Genomic DNA, 16,760 nt, shown 5'->3' with positions numbered 1-16,760 from the left:
TCAAGGACGAACTTTGACCCGTGAGGTTCGGTGCGCGCGCTGCCCCTTTAAGAGCGGGCACGAGCATGCGCGCGCACCCTACGGGACGGCAGAGGGGAGTGGATGCAAGAGCTGGCGTCTCCTGAGGAGGAGGCTGGGGCCAGCGCTTGCCGACTCGTGGCTGCGGCTGTCAGTGGGAGGTTGGCACCGACAGCCCGCAGCCACGGACATTACAGGAGGCGGCTGTCCGGCAGAAACCAGATATTATTCGATGTATGTTTCAAAAATATTCGTCACAAGCTGTAACTAAGGACGGGATCTCCTAAGACGACTGTCTGGCCTTTATGGATAATTCTTAGCTTCGTCGGGTATATAAATGAAAACTCAACGTTTTTGTTATTTTTTTACCTCCAAAAAGACCCTCTCAGGTTTTGATCTCTTTTACAGTCTGAGAATAACATTATTTGTTTTACTTTATTACGCGAATTTCCCCTTTACACCACAACTTTTTAAGGATCACATCTCGGTCTATTGAGTATAGACATTTAGTAGAATAAATACTGCAGATCTTTCGCAACGTATTTCATTGCGTAAAATCTGCAGCCTAAGGCCTCATGCACACGAACGTATTTTTTTCCTCCCGTAAATACTGGCATAAATGCGGGTCCTTTGTTACACGTATTTGACCCATATTCCACCAGTATTTACATATCCGTTTTCGCTGCACTAATCGGCAGCCCCTTCTCTCTATCAGTGCTGGAAAGAGAGAAGGGGCAGCCCTTTTGGGTAGAATTTCCGCAGCTATTGAAAGTAAAAGAAGTTCATACGTACCGTTGTCTTGGTGACGCGCCCCTCTTTTGACATCCAGTTCGTCCTCCCTGGATGACGCGGCAGTTCATGTGACCGCTGCAGCCTGTGATTGGCCTGTGATTGGCTGCACCAGTCACATGGGATGAAACGTCATCCCGGGAGGCCGGACTGGAGGAAGAAGCAGGGAGTTCTGGGTAAGTTAACTTTTAATACTATTAACTCCAGCGGTAGTCACTGTCCCGGGTGCTGAGAGTTACTGCAGATCAGTTAACTCTTTCAGCACCCTGGACAGTGACTATCCCCTGACGTTGCCTAGCAACGCTCCCGTAATTACGGGAGCCCCATAGACTTCTGTGGGCCTGCCCGTGCCGTTATTACAGCCCGAAATAGGACATGTTTTTCAACGCCACGGGCACCTTCCTGTAAGTAAACGGGAAGGTACCCATGGCTAATAGAAGTCTATGGGCCTGTAATTACGGGTGTTTTTACGTTCGTGTGCCTGAGGCCTAATGCAGGAGCAGTAGAGGGAATGAGATTTGAACAATCAGATTTATATTAATCCGCAGCATTATGCTGTGAAATTGCTGGTTTTTTCTTGCAGGTTTTCCCCATTTAATTTAATGCGGAGGTAAAACTTGCGACAAATCTTAAATGTTGCGTTTTTTGCGACGGAATAGCTGAAACAAAAGAAAAGCTTAAACTTACCCGCTTTATATACTTCTCCATCCAGGCCGGCCTCCTCGGATGACGTTTCATCCCATGTGATTGGCTGCCGCCAATCACAGGCTGCAGCAGTCACCTGAGATGAAACGTCATCCCAGGAGGCCGGGCTGCTGGACAATAGAGGGACACGTCGCCATGACTACTTTTAGACCCTTAACTTAGTGGTCCCATTATTAAATATCATATACATTGTAAAGATCATAAAAAAAATAATGTTTTCCATTTACTGTTAAAAAAAAAAATGATCCAGTGGAGAGTTATGAAATTTACCTTACATATTTATGGCGCCTCCGGGTGTTCGAAGTGTATAGCAATGTGCACGTCCACCTAGTGAGCTCAATTCTGGTGGACATGCATGCACAGTCACTCTCCCCACAACCTTGTCTCTGCATTGTAATCTTCTGATACCTGCAGATCAGCCAATAGAAATAGCTTTCATTCCTGCTTGTCAGGAAAGGAGCGGAGCCTCTGCAGTTCCATGGCGGTATAGCTTTGGAGACTCCTCCTGCTGGGAAAATAAGGCACTGTTGTCAGCTGCCAGAGTAGGAAGGAGAATAATTTTGCTTAGAGCCTCTCCCCCAGGAGCACAGACTAGCTGCAGCACCAAGGGGCAGGACAAAGATCCGAGGTCCACAAGCAAGTCCACCTCTGAATGGGTCAACAGAAACAAAATTAAGGATTTGGGGTGGCCGAGTCAAAGTCCTGACTTGAATCCCATTGAGATGCTGTGGCAAAACCTTAAATTGGCACTTCATGCTCGAAAACCCTCCAATGTAACCAAATAAAAACAATTCTGCAAAGACGAGCGCGCCAAAATTCCTCCACAGAGATGTAAAAGACTCATCGCAAGTTATCGCAAACGTTTGATTGCAGTTGTTACCACCAAGGCTGGCGCAACCAGTTATTCGCTTTAGGGGGGAAAATACTTGATCACATGGGCAAAATAGGTTTTTAATTATTCTCATTAAATGGAATGGAATTAAAATAGGTTGGATGATGTGAAACATTTAAATGGGACAAATTATCAACATTTTTAATTCAAGTAAGGGGCAAATAGTTTTTCAACGCACTGTATAATGTTAGTGCAAAATGTTCGGTGTAAGCACCACTAAAGGAGCGCAACTACTAGTAGTCTCTATAGGCCTGGCTTGGAAATACCTGTAGGTTAAACTACACCCTGGATTTGGGAGGCCGTTGTGTGACCGATTCTAAAAAAGAGACGCAGTAAGTTATTACTAGTTAAACGTAGTTGTTTTTAAACGCATCATTTATTGTACCATATAATGTACTGGGAAACGGCAAAACATTCTTTGTGGTGTGGAATATAAAAAAAAAAACGAGATTCCTCCAATTGTTTTTCAGGTTTTGTTTTCTAAGACGTTCACCGTGCAGTAAAAACGACATGTTCACTTTGTTCTGCGCGTCTGTATAAAACATTGTGTCGCCGTATTCTGCGAGCCGTAACGTCTTCATTTTCCGTCCATGGAGCGGCGTGAGAACTTGTTTTCTGCTGTAGTCCTTATTGGTATCATTTTTGGGTATCTATAACTTTTCGATCACATTTTATTCCATTTAATTTGGGAGCGGAGGTGACCAAAAAAAACAGCAATTCTGGATGATCGAGTTCATCCAAAAATATAAAAATAATTCCATGACGTCCCCCCCCGCCCCCCCCCCCCCCCCCTCAATCTCATAAAATCAACCAGGTAGATGCCAGTTCATAATATGGAATATCAAGAAAAATACAGTATGGATGCCTAACAGCAGAGAACTACAACCTCCAACATGTCAACTACTATTTCCATACTTGTGTTATAGGCTATAGGACAATACAGGGATGATGTGTAACCAGAGAAAACTACAAGTCCCAGCATGCTCGGGCTCCAGAGTAACATGATGAGGGTAGTATTGTTCAGAGGTCAGTTTAGCTCTCAGAGGAAGTGACGCCATAGAAGGTGGGGCAGGAGCTCAGTGACTCCGGAACCTCTTTGTTGTACAGCTGCTGTCTGAGGAAGTGCTGGGGTGAGTGCTGGGCTCGGGGATGTAAACGAGGGGGGAGGTGAAGGGGATTAGAACATCCGTCATGTCTATGAAAGGACAGATCCATGGCTGATCCAGACAGGGACAGGATCACAGTCAGGAATTCAGGGGTGCAAAATGGACAAATTATTTAATGTATAAACTACACACGAAATGTGCAGGGCATTGCTGTCTGTGCCAGTCCAGTGTATGCTCCTGTACGTAACCCTAAGGATGACGGCTATATGCCCCACAGTTCTGCCTGTCATGCCTGAGCACGTGGAGGTAAAGCCCCGTAACAGAGAGGGAGACAAACCTCTGGAGACAGAATATAGTCCCATCATACAGCACATCCCTCCCGGCATCAGTCCCATCATACAGCACATCCCTCCCGGCATCAGCCCCATCATACAGCACATCCCTCCCGGCATCAGTCCCATCATACAGCACATCCCTCCCGGCATCAGTCCCATCATACAGCACATCCCTCCCGGTATCAATCCCATCATACAGCACATCCCTCCCGGCATCAGTCCCATCATACAGCACATCCCTCCCGGCATCTGTCCCATCATACAGCACATTCCACCCGGCATCAGTCCCATCATACAGCACATCCCTCCCGGCATCAGCCCCATCATACATCACATCCCTCCCGGCATCAGTCCCATCATACAGCACATCCCTCCCGGCATCAGTCCCATCATACAGCACATCCCTCCCGGCATCAGTCCCATCATACAGCACATCCCTCCCGGCATCAGTCCCATCATACAGCACATCCATCCCGGCATCAGTCCCATCATACAGCACATCCCTCCCGGCATCAGTCCCATCATACAGCACATCCATCCCGGCATCAGTCCCATCATAAAGCACATTCCTCCCGGCATCAGTCCCATCATACAGCACATCCCTCCCGGCATCAGTCCCATCATACAGCACATCCATCCCGGCATCAGTCCCATCATACAGCACATCCCTCCCGGCATCAGTCCCATCATAGAGCACATCCCTCCCGGCATCAGTCCCATCATACAGCACATCCCTCCCGGCATCAGTCCCATCATACAGCACATCCCTCCCGGTATCAATCCCATCATACAGCACATCCCTCCCGGCATCAGTCCCATCATACAGCACATCCCTCCCGGCATCTGTCCCATCATACAGCACATTCCACCCGGCATCAGTCCCATCATACAGCACATCCCTCCCGGCATCAGCCCCATCATACATCACATCCCTCCCGGCATCAGTCCCATCATACAGCACATCCCTCCCGGCATCAGTCCCATCATACAGCACATCCCTCCCGGCATCAGTCCCATCATACAGCACATCCCTCCCGGCATCAGTCCCATCATACAGCACATCCATCCCGGCATCAGTCCCATCATACAGCACATCCCTCCCGGCATCAGTCCCATCATACAGCACATCCATCCCGGCATCAGTCCCATCATAAAGCACATTCCTCCCGGCATCAGTCCCATCATACAGCACATCCCTCCCGGCATCAGTCCCATCATACAGCACATCCATCCCGGCATCAGTCCCATCATACAGCACATCCCTCCCGGCATCAGTCCCATCATAGAGCACATCCCTCCCGGCATCAGTCCCATCATACAGCACATCCCTCCCGGCATCAGTCCCATCATACAGCACATCCCTCCCGGAATCAGTCCCATCATACAGCAAATCCCTCCCGGCATCAGTCCCATCATACAGCACATCCCTCCCGGCATCTGTCCCATCATACAGCACATCCCTCCAGGCATCAGTCCCATCATACAGCACATCCCTCCCGGCATCAGTCCCAACATACAGCACATCCCTCCCGGCATCAGTCCCATCATACAGCACATCCCTCCCGGCATCAGTCCCATCATACAGCACATCCCTCCCGGCATCAGTCCCATCATACAGCACATCCCTCGCGGCATCAGTCCCATCATACAGCACATCCCTCCCGGCATCAGTCCCATCATACAGCACATCCCTCCCGGCATCAGTCCCATCATACAGCACATTCCTCCCGGCATCAGTCCCATCATACAGCACATCCCTCCCGGCATCAGTCCCATCATACATCACATCCCTCCCGGCATCAGTCCCATCATACAGCACATCCCTCCCGGCATCAGTCCCATCATACAGCACATCCCTCCCGGCATCAGTCCCATCATACAGCACATCCCTCCCGGTATCAATCCCATCATACAGCACATCCCTCCCGGCATCAGTCCCATCATACAGCACATCCCTCCCGGCATCTGTCCCATCATACAGCACATTCCACCCGGCATCAGTCCCATCATACAGCACATCCCTCCCGGCATCAGCCCCATCATACATCACATCCCTCCCGGCATCAGTCCCATCATACAGCACATCCCTCCCGGCATCAGTCCCATCATACAGCACATCCCTCCCGGCATCAGTCCCATCATACAGCACATCCCTCCCGGCATCAGTCCCATCATACAGCACATCCATCCCGGCATCAGTCCCATCATACAGCACATCCCTCCCGGCATCAGTCCCATCATACAGCACATCCATCCCGGCATCAGTCCCATCATAAAGCACATTCCTCCCGGCATCAGTCCCATCATACAGCACATCCCTCCCGGCATCAGTCCCATCATACAGCACATCCATCCCGGCATCAGTCCCATCATACAGCACATCCCTCCCGGCATCAGTCCCATCATAGAGCACATCCCTCCCGGCATCAGTCCCATCATACAGCACATCCCTCCCGGCATCAGTCCCATCATACAGCACATCCCTCCCGGAATCAGTCCCATCATACAGCAAATCCCTCCCGGCATCAGTCCCATCATACAGCACATCCCTCCCGGCATCTGTCCCATCATACAGCACATCCCTCCAGGCATCAGTCCCATCATACAGCACATCCCTCCCGGCATCAGTCCCAACATACAGCACATCCCTCCCGGCATCAGTCCCATCATACAGCACATCCCTCCCGGCATCAGTCCCATCATACAGCACATCCCTCCCGGCATCAGTCCCATCATACAGCACATCCCTCCCGGCATCAGTCCCATCATACAGCACATCCCTCGCGGCATCAGTCCCATCATACAGCACATCCCTCCCGGCATCAGTCCCATCATACAGCACATCCCTCCCGGCATCAGTCCCATCATACAGCACATTCCTCCCGGCATCAGTCCCATCATACAGCACATCCCTCCCGGCATCAGTCCCATCATACATCACATCCCTCCCGGCATCAGTCCCATCATACAGCACATCCCTCCCGGCATCAGTCCCATCATACAGCACATCCCTCCCGGCATCAGTCCCATCATACAGCACATCCCTCCCGGCATCAGTCCCATCATACAGCACATCCCTCCCGGCATCAGTCCCATCATACAGCACATTCCTCCCGGCATCAGTCCCATCATACAGCACATCCCTCCCGGCATCAGTCCCATCATACATCACATCCCTCCCGGCATCAGTCCCATCATACAGCACATCCCTCCCGGCATCAATCCCATCATACAGCACATCCCTCCCGGCATCAGTCCCATCATACAGCACATCCCTCCCGGAATCAGTCCCATCATACAGCACATCCCTCCCGGCATCAGTCCCATCATACAGCACATCCCTCCCGGCATCAGTCCCATCATACAGCACATCCCTCCCGGCATCAGTCCCATCATACAGCACATCCCTCCCGGCATCAGTCCCATCATACAGCACATCCCTCCCGGCATCAGTCCCATCATACAGCACATCCCTCCCGGTATCAGTCCCATCATACAGCACATCCCTCCCGGCATCAGTCCCATCATACAGCACATCCCTCCCGGCATCAGTCCCATCATACAGCACATCCATCCCGGCATCAGTCCCATCATACAGCACATCCCTCCCGGCATCAGTCCCATCATACAGCAAATCCCTCCCGGCATCAGTCCCATCATACAGCAAATCCCTCCCGGCATCAGTCCCATCATACAGCACATCCCTCCCGGCATCTGTCCCATCATACAGCACATCCCTCCAGGCATCAATCCCATCATACAGCACATTCCTCCCGGCATCAGTCCCAACATACAGCACATCCCTCCCGGCATCAGTCCCATCATACAGCACATCCCTCCCGGCATCAGTCCCATCATACAGCACATCCCTCCCGGCATCAGTCCCATCATACAGCACATCCCTCCCGGCATCAGTCCCATCATACAGCACATCCCTCCCGGCATCAGTCCCATCATACAGCACATCCCTCCCGGCATCAGTCCCATCATACAGCACATCCCTCCCGGCATCAGTCCCATCATACAGCACATCCCTCCCGGCATCAGTCCCATCATACATCACATCCCTCCCGGCATCAGTCCCATCATACAGCACATCCCTCCCGGCATCAGTCCCATCATACAGCACATCCCTCCCGGCATCAGTCCCATCATAGAGCACATCCCTCCCGGCATCAATCCCATCATACAGCACATCCCTCCCGGCATCAGTCCCATCATACAGCACATCCCTCCCGGAATCAGTCCCATCATACAGCACATCCCTCCCGGCATCAGTCCCATCATACAGCACATCCCTCCCGGCATCAGTCCCATCATACAGCACATCCCTCCCGGTATCAGTCCCATCATACAGCACATCCCTCCCGGCATCAGTCCCATCATACAGCACATCCCTCCCGGCATGAGTCCCATCATACAGCACATCCATCCCGGCATCAGTCCCATCATACAGCACATCCCTCCCGGCATCAGTCCCATCATACAGCACATCCATCCCTTTATCAGCTTTCCCGGTGCATACGTCAAACATGCATGGAAATTATTCATTGGCAATATCCTCAGATAACCTTATGTTTCTATTTCAGATTGATTTATCGGAGGCGTACATCATTATTCCAGTAATAATCTTTAATGGCAGAGATGAATCAGTTGCTGAGCAGAGAATGGACAAGATGAAAACTTGCATGGCAGAGAGGATATTAAATCTTGCCCTAGAGATCGTCTACCTTCTGATCAGGGAGGTGAGCGATTCTAGGAATTATGTCCAATTCCTGGAATGTTTATTGTGATATTCATCAGTGTCTGTCTATACACAGGACTACACGGTAGTAAAGAAGAAATTTGGAGTGCGTGTGACCCCCAGCAGCCGTCCTCATGTGTCCGGTGGATGGTGCAGGACCCAGACCCCCATCACGGAGCCTACACCTCACTCACTGATACATGAGAATAACAATGATGAGAAGATCCTAGACCTCACCCACAAGATCATTGAGCTGCTGACTGGAGAGGTGACACTGCCGGGAATGCTGGGACATTATATAATAACACAAGGTATAATGTGTCTGGATGATGACTGTATCATTGTGTGTCAGGTGCCTATAAGATGTCAGGATGTCTCCGTCTATTTCTCCATGGAGGAGTGGGAGTATCTAGAAGAACACAAGGATCTGTACAAGGACGTCATGATGGAGGACCACCGGCCCCTCACACCACCCGGTAAGAGGGATCTGTACAAGGAGGTCATGATGGAGGACCACCGAAACCGCTCATCTCCGGGTAAGAGGGATCTGTACAAGGACGTCATGATGGAGGACCACCGGAACTGCACATCTCCGGGTAAGAGGGATCTGTACAAGGAGGTCATGATGGAGGACCACCGGGACCGCACATCACTGGGTAAGAGGGATCTGTACAAGGACGTCATGATGGAGGACCACCAGCCCCTCACATCACCGGGTAAGAAGGATCTGTACAAGGACGTCATGATGGAGGACCACCGGAACCGCACACCCCCGGGTAAGAGGGATCTGTACAAGGACGTCATGATGGAGGACCACCAGAACCGCACACCACCGGGTAAGAAGGATCTCTACAAGGACGTCATGATGGAGGACCACCGGAACCGCACACCTTCGGGTAAGAAGGATCTGTACAAGGACGTCATGATGGAGGACCACCGGCCCCTCACATCAATGGGTAAGATAACATAATCCCTTTTAAACATCAGCAGAGTATACAATTAAGAAACTGAGCAAATGTTAAAGATTAGGATCTAGAAAATGATTTTGAGGTCAATACATTTCTTCCAACAGGACCACCTAAGAATTCCGCGACCGGTTGTCCCTCTACTTGCATAAAAGAAGAATTATTGCCTTTTCATGAATCAGATTTTGAAGAGAGTTGCAGTAAGCTGACAGGTCCTAAGCAACAGTATCAATGTTCTAAAGTTAAAAAGGAACCAGTCTCGCGAGATGGAGGAAACCTCACAGAACCGGATATTTATGCACCCGAAGATCATTCGCAACAATACCCATCTAGTTGTGTTAAGGAGAAACCAGTCTTACGTGATGGAGGAAACTGCACAGATCATGTACAACAATATCCATCTACTTATATTAAGGAGGAACCAGTCTCATGTGATGGTGGAAACCTCAAGGACCCTAACATTTGTACCCTCACAGATCATGTACAACAACATCCATCTCCTCATATTAAGGAGGAACCAGTCTCAGGTGATGGTGGAAACCTCAAGGACCCTAACATTTGTACCCTCACAGATCATGTACAACAATATCCATCTCCTCATATTAAGGAGGAACCAGTTTCAGGTGATGGTGGAAACCTCAAGGACCCTAACATTTGTACCCTCACAGATCATGTACAACAACATCCATCTCCTCATATTAAGGAGGAACCAGTTTCATGTGATGGTGGAAACCTCAAGGACCCTAACATTTGTACCCTCACAGATCATGTACAACAACATCCATCTCCTCATATTAAGGAGGAACCAGTCTCAGGTGATGGTGGAAACCTCAAGGACCCTAACATTTGTACCCTCACAGATCATGTACAACAATATCCATCTCCTCATAATAAGGAGGAAGAAGTCTCAGGTGATGGAAGAAAATGCACAGACCTCAACATCTATACACCCACAGATCACGTACAATTATATCCATCCACTAAAATTAAGGAGGAACAAGTCTCACCTAATGGAAAAAGTCTCACCAACATTCATACACCCACAAGTCATATGAATTCTGAACATCAAGACTGTCTCTCCCCACCACTTTCTGATGGTTTTAAGCACAGCTCAGTCCATCCCAATCTTCAGTGCCGTGCCACAACAGAGCCAACCTATCCCTGCTCGGACTGTGGCAAGTTTTATTATTTTATATCTGATCTTGTCCAACACCAGAGGCAACATGGGAGGTTTTACCCATGTAACCAATGTGGAAAATCATTCAAATCAAAGTCTAATCTCTCCATCCATAAAAAAATCCACTCAGACTTGAAACCGTTTCAGTGTTCAGAATGTGGGGTCTGTTTCGTGAGGAAACCAAACCTCCGGAGACATGAAAAACTTCACAGCGGGGATCGGCCGTATTCTTGTGACGAATGTGGGAAACGTTTTATCGCTAACCGAGATCTAATTGCCCATGTGAGGACACACACAGGTGAGAGGCCCTACTCTTGTACAGAATGTGGAAAATCTTTCATCAGGAACTCGCACCTGATCGTACATCTTAAAATCCACACGGGGGAAAAGCCGTATTCTTGTACAGAATGTGGCAAAAGTTTTATCAGTAGCTCCGATCTAATAAAACATCATAGAACTCACACGGGAGAAAAGCCATACTTCTGCTCTGACTGCGGTAAATGTTTCATCACAACCTGGGAACTTAAAAAACATCGGAGGGTTCACTCTGGGGAGAAACCATACTCCTGCACAGAGTGCGCTAAACCGTTCGCCTGCAAGCCTTCCCTTCATCGACACCAGAAAACTCACGCAGACAGTAAGAAGTAAGCTGAAACCTCACTCATCTCCTATGGGACGGAACGTAACCCTCTCACCCAAAGCCCCAAGCTTTTCTCTTAGAAATTAGATTAAAAAAATTAGATTTCAATTTGCAGACCATGATGGTCCCCATTGAAATAACATGTACACTATTTACCAAAATTTTAATAACTCTTTCCTGCCTGTCCTGTTGTGTTGTCCAAAAGATTCTTTAAACAACTGGATAGTATTCCCCGATCCTTCCATTGGTTCCTACGTTCAGTCTTAGTCTGCTGCAGGCCCCTAAACGGACGGGAGGAATGGCGGCGCCAAATCTTTCTATGTACTACTTGGCCTCTCGACTGGTGATGGCACGCTGGTGGATAGATATGAGTCATGCAGCCACTGTTCTGGCGGGGGCGCTCCTGTCTTCTTACGAAAGTCTTACAAATTTGTTATACTGATTTAAATCCCCAGGTTGCATTCCGCTGCCTCTTTGGACGGTGGCTGTGGCTTGGTAAGTGGCTCATGCTCCGATGGGGGTCCCTACGGTCCCTGTATACTCACCTAGGACACCATTATGGAATAATCCTTGGTTGTCCCATCTTGAGGCATTGCCGAGAGTGGTCGGGGGTCAAATTCCTGGGTCTGGTGTTTACTGTTGACTCTGGCTTTGTATCCTTTTCAGATCTTCAGGAGAGGTTTAATATTTCGGGGACAGTTTTTTTCCATTATCTCCAGCTGCGACAAGCTTGGTGTGCCCAATTTGGTTCCCTGTCACCTCAGGTGGGTTTCTCCAGGTTGGAGGACCTTCTTGGCGATACAGATCTTTCAAAGGTCCTCACCCGGGTATACACCTTAATGACATCCCTTGGACATAGACCGTTTGATGAAGCATTAATATGTTGGAGGGGGGGGGGGTGTCCCTGACTTGGCAGAGGAGGACTGGAAGGAGGTGGAAAGATTTTCTGATACAGTCTCGGTTTTTGCATATGATTTATTACACACCAGTCACACTTCAGAGGATGGGGGCATTGACTTCAGATAGTTGTTTTCGCTGTCGGATGTTGGTACTTATTTACATTGTGTGTGGGTATGTCCCAGAGTTGCCCCCTTTTGGTCGGAGGTAGTGGAGTTCCTATGCACACACTTTGAATTTCCACGACTTGTTACCCCTCAGTTGTGCTTCTTGGGCATTTTGAATGAAGTGATACAGAGCCATTATGACAAGATATTTTTTCGCTTTGTTCTTTTCTGTGCCAGAAAGATTGTTATTATGGCCTGGAAGGATACGGAGGGTCTGAGCTTGGCGCATTGGAAGCAACTGGTGAACAAATATATCCCCATGTCAGGGGCGTAACTAGGAAAGACTGGGCCCCATAGCAAACTTTTGACTGGGGCCCCCCTCCCCTGGCTATCTACCCTTGTAGATAGTGCCTTTTTTACAGCCCCCCTGTAAATAACGCCATACAGCCCCCCCTGTAGATAACGCCATACAGCCCCCCCCTCTGTAGATAACGCATACAGCCCCCCCCCTCTGTAGATAACGCCATACAGCCCCCCCTGTAGATAACGCCATACAGCCCCCCTGTAGGTAACGTCATACAGCCCCCCCTGTAGGTAACGCTATACAGCCCCCCTGTAGGTAACGCTACAGCCCCCCTGTAGGTAACGCTATACAGCCCCCCTGTAGGTAACGCTATACAGCCCCCCTGTAGGTAACGCTATACAGCCCCCTGTTTGTAACGCCATGCAGCCCCAACCCCCAAAAAACATCTGACCTACAGTGTGTCCTACAAAAGACATGTATCTCCTCTCCACAGGATAGGAGATACATGTGTGATCGCTGGCAGCGATAGGAAGAACGGGGGACCAAAAGTCCCCCAAAGTTCTCCATGACTAACCTCTGACTTCCGGCGTCTGCGCAGCTCAATAAAAATGAAAGGAGCGCTGGTCACGCATGCGCACAAGCGGGACCGGCGCTCCATTCATTTCTACGGAGCTGTCGACACAGACCCCGGAAGTCCGAGGTTTGTGATGGAGAACTTCAGGGGACTTTCAGTCCCCCGTTCTCCCTATCGCTGCCAGCGATCACACATGTATCCCCTGTCCTGTGGATATCCTGTGGATAGGGGATACATGTCTTATGTTTAATGGCAGAGCGGGGAGATACCTCCCTGCTCTGCCGTAGTGTTCAGTGGCGTCCCGCTGTAGCAGCCATAGCGGCTGCTAGCGGAGCCTCCGGCCATGGTGGGGGCCCGTGCCGGCGGGCGACACGGGCCCCCTCATGCCGCGAGCCCCGTAGCAGCCGCTACGGCGGTAGTTACGCCACTGCCCCATGTATCAAAAACCATATCTCAGCAGACGATGCCCAGATAAATTTGGTAAAATTTGGTCCCGGTGGTTCGAGACTACAGAAACTGCGGTCGAACTAGCTATCTCAAGTGTATGGCCAGCTCAAGATACCAGCTAAATTAGGGTCTTCATATCTCATAGGCTTTAGGCCGGGTTCCCACAGGTTAAAACTGCAGCGTATCCAACCCGGAACCTACAGCACCTTCCGTCCGAAAAACCGCACCACATTGTGGTGCGATTTTTCGAACAGAATTTCCACTGCGGAAAGCTGGGGTAAAAAAAAAAAGTTTATACTTACCCCCCTCCCTCTTCTCTGCGCAGTCCATTTACGCTACGTGGGAACCCGGCCGTAGTCCTTCCAGAAAAGCCTTTAATACACTATGAGCCCAACTATTAAGGCACCTTTACATGGCTCGATGATCGGGGAAACTTAACGCTCATTCCCAATCATCGGCCCATATAAAAGGGCCCAGCGATCAACCGTCAAACGCTCACTGATCACTGATCGCCCCGTGTAAACGAGATGTGTTGTCGACAATGATGTAAACTGAATGGGGAAGAACAAATCGTCCCTATACATTACAATCATTGCTTCATGTAGATGGAGCTAAACGAGCGTCGGTCCACGTGCTTTCTCGTTTACCGGCAGAAACCAGTAGACACCGTTTTATCATGCGAAGCATCTGCTCCACACCAATTATTTTTTTTTAAACTTATCCTTCACCTCCCTAAATTTGGTCTCTGTGCTCGTAGCTTATGCTACGTCCTGGATGATATTTGGGTCCTAATTGCTGCACAGAATACCTACTGGTGGGCCCCAACGATGGTGACTATTGCATTTATTGAGAAAGTAGTCCCCAACACAGAAAGTGAACAAGTGATTGGGTAATGGAAGGCTGCCGACCATGGAAGAGCGGGAACGGGAGTGGTCCACACACCACAGAATGGTGCCGAGGACTCGATTGCGGTTCTTCAAGTGATGGATATTTTCTGTGTAAATAAAAGATGGCTGCTTGTAACCGCGTCCGAGGTCTTTTCTTATGGTCGAGAGTCGGAGCAAATCCGGAAACTGATATAGAAGCCAACATAATAACGGTTTTTAGCACGTCCAAGGTGACTTCCCAGAACTTAGGGATGGTCTGATTAAAAACGATAGGGCCTCCAGTAACACGTTGATGATGGGGTGCCCCCCTTATAAAATGTCATTTACCCCCTGATCCTAGGACGCGGTGGTCACCCAAAGCAAAGTTTAAGTATCAGCTGTAACGGGCTCAGATTGCTGGACTCTATTCTCTCATTCACATATCCCATAATTCTCTTAAAGGGAACCTTTAAACCGCGAAAAAAATACAAAACCGAAGTTCCGCGCAATTAATCGACGTCATCTTGCAAATTTCAGTTTCATCAATTATTTTTCCCGGTTTAAACTATCTGCATCTTCAGGACGCAGATACAGCTGAATCCAATGGTAGAGCAGGAGCTGGGATGTATATATGAGGTTCATCAGCAGCTGGGATGTGTATATGAGGTTCTGCAGCAGCTGGGGTGTATGAGGTTCTGCAGGAGCTAGGGGGGAAATTAGGTTCTGCAGCAGCTGGGGTGCGTATATGAGGTTCTGCAGCAGCTGGGGGTGTATGAGGTTCTGCAGGAGCTAGGGGGGAAATTAGGTTCTGCAGCAGCTGGGGTGCGTATATGAGGTTCTGCAGCAGCTGGGGTGCGTATATGAGGTTCTGCAGCAGCTGGGGATGTGTATGAGGTCCTGCAGCAGCTGAGGTGTTTTATGAGGTTCTGCAGCAGCTGGGGGTGTATGAGGTTCTGCAGTAGCTGGTGTTTTATGAGGTTCTGCAGCAGCTGTGGGGGTGTATATGAGGTTCTGCAGCAGCTGTGGGGATGTATATGAGGTTCTAGAGCAGCTGAGGGGTGTATATGAGGTTCTGCATCAGCTGTGGGGGTGTATATGAGGTTCTGCAGCAGCTGAGGTATGTTATATGAGGTTCTGCTGCAGATATGGGGGTGTATATGAGGTTCTGCAGCAGCTGAGGTATGTTATATGAGGTTCTGCAGCAGCTGAGGTATGTTATATGAGGTTCTGCAGCAGCTGGGGTATGTTCATGAGGTTCTGCAGCAGCTGCAGGGGTGTATATAAGGTTCTGAAGGAGCTGAGGGGGTGTATGAGGTTCTGCAGCAGCTGTGGGGGTGTATATGAGGTTCTGCAGCAGCTGTGGGGGTGTATATGAGGTTCTGCAGCAGCTGAGGTATGTTTTCTGAGGTTCTGCTGCAGATGTGGGGGTGTATATGAGGTTCTGCAGCAGCTGAGGTATGTTATATGAGGTTCTGCAGCAGCTGAGGTATGTTATATGAGGTTCTGCAGCAGCTGGGGTATGTTCATAAGGTTCTGCAGCTGCTGTATGGGTGAATATAAGGTTCTGCAGGAGCTGCGGGGGTGTATGAGGTTCTGCAGCAGCTGTGGGGGTGTATATGAGGTTCTGCAGCAGCTGTGGGGGTGTATATGAGGTTCTGCAGCAGCTGAGGTATGTTATATGAGGTTCTGCTGCAGATGTGGGGGTGTATATGAGGTTCTCCAGCAGCTGTGAGGGTGTATATGAGGTTCTGCAGCAGCTGAGGTATGTTATATGAGGTTCTGCTGCAGATGTGGGGGTGTATATGAGGTTCTGCAGCAGCTGAGGTATGTTATATGAGGTTCTGCAGCAGCTGAGGTATTTTATATGAGGTTCTGTAGCAGCTGGGGTATGTTCATGAGGTTCTGCAGCAGCTGTAGGGGTGTATATAAGGTTCTGCAGGAGCTGAGGGGGTGTATGAGGTTCTGCAGCAGCTGTGGGGGTGTATATGAGGTTCTGCAGCAGCTGAGATGTTATATGAGGTTCTGCTGCAGATGTGGGGGTGTATATGAGGTTCTGCAGCAGCTGAGGTATGTTATATGAGGTTCTGCAGCAGCTGAGGTATTTTATATGAGGTTCTGTAGCAGCTGGGGTATGTTCATGAGGTTCTGCAGCAGCTGTAGGGGTGTATATAAGGTTCTGCAGGAGCTGAGGGGT

At 49.6% G+C, this 16,760-nt stretch overlaps 1 protein-coding gene across 1 annotated transcript in view; it reads left to right on the top strand.

Moving 5' to 3' along the window:
• The window catches only part of LOC142729278 (uncharacterized), a 65,271-nt gene that overhangs the window by 28,321 nt on the left and 20,190 nt on the right, over positions 1–16,760 (top strand). The window contains exons 6-11 of the mRNA XM_075849246.1: positions 8,435–8,590; positions 8,666–8,857; positions 8,942–9,545; positions 9,662–11,377; positions 12,038–12,135; positions 12,613–12,676. Of these exons, the coding sequence (XP_075705361.1) occupies positions 8,435–8,590; positions 8,666–8,857; positions 8,942–9,545; positions 9,662–11,377; positions 12,038–12,135; positions 12,613–12,676 (2,830 nt within the window). The remainder of the gene's footprint in view (positions 1–8,434; positions 8,591–8,665; positions 8,858–8,941; positions 9,546–9,661; positions 11,378–12,037; positions 12,136–12,612; positions 12,677–16,760) is intronic.

This window comes from Rhinoderma darwinii, unplaced genomic scaffold, assembly GCF_050947455.1.
Source record: "Rhinoderma darwinii isolate aRhiDar2 unplaced genomic scaffold, aRhiDar2.hap1 Scaffold_717, whole genome shotgun sequence".
Lineage (NCBI taxonomy): Eukaryota > Metazoa > Chordata > Amphibia > Anura > Rhinodermatidae > Rhinoderma > Rhinoderma darwinii.
The sequence above is the reverse complement of the archived record's forward strand: the minus strand, read 5'-3'. Positions and strand labels throughout refer to the sequence as shown.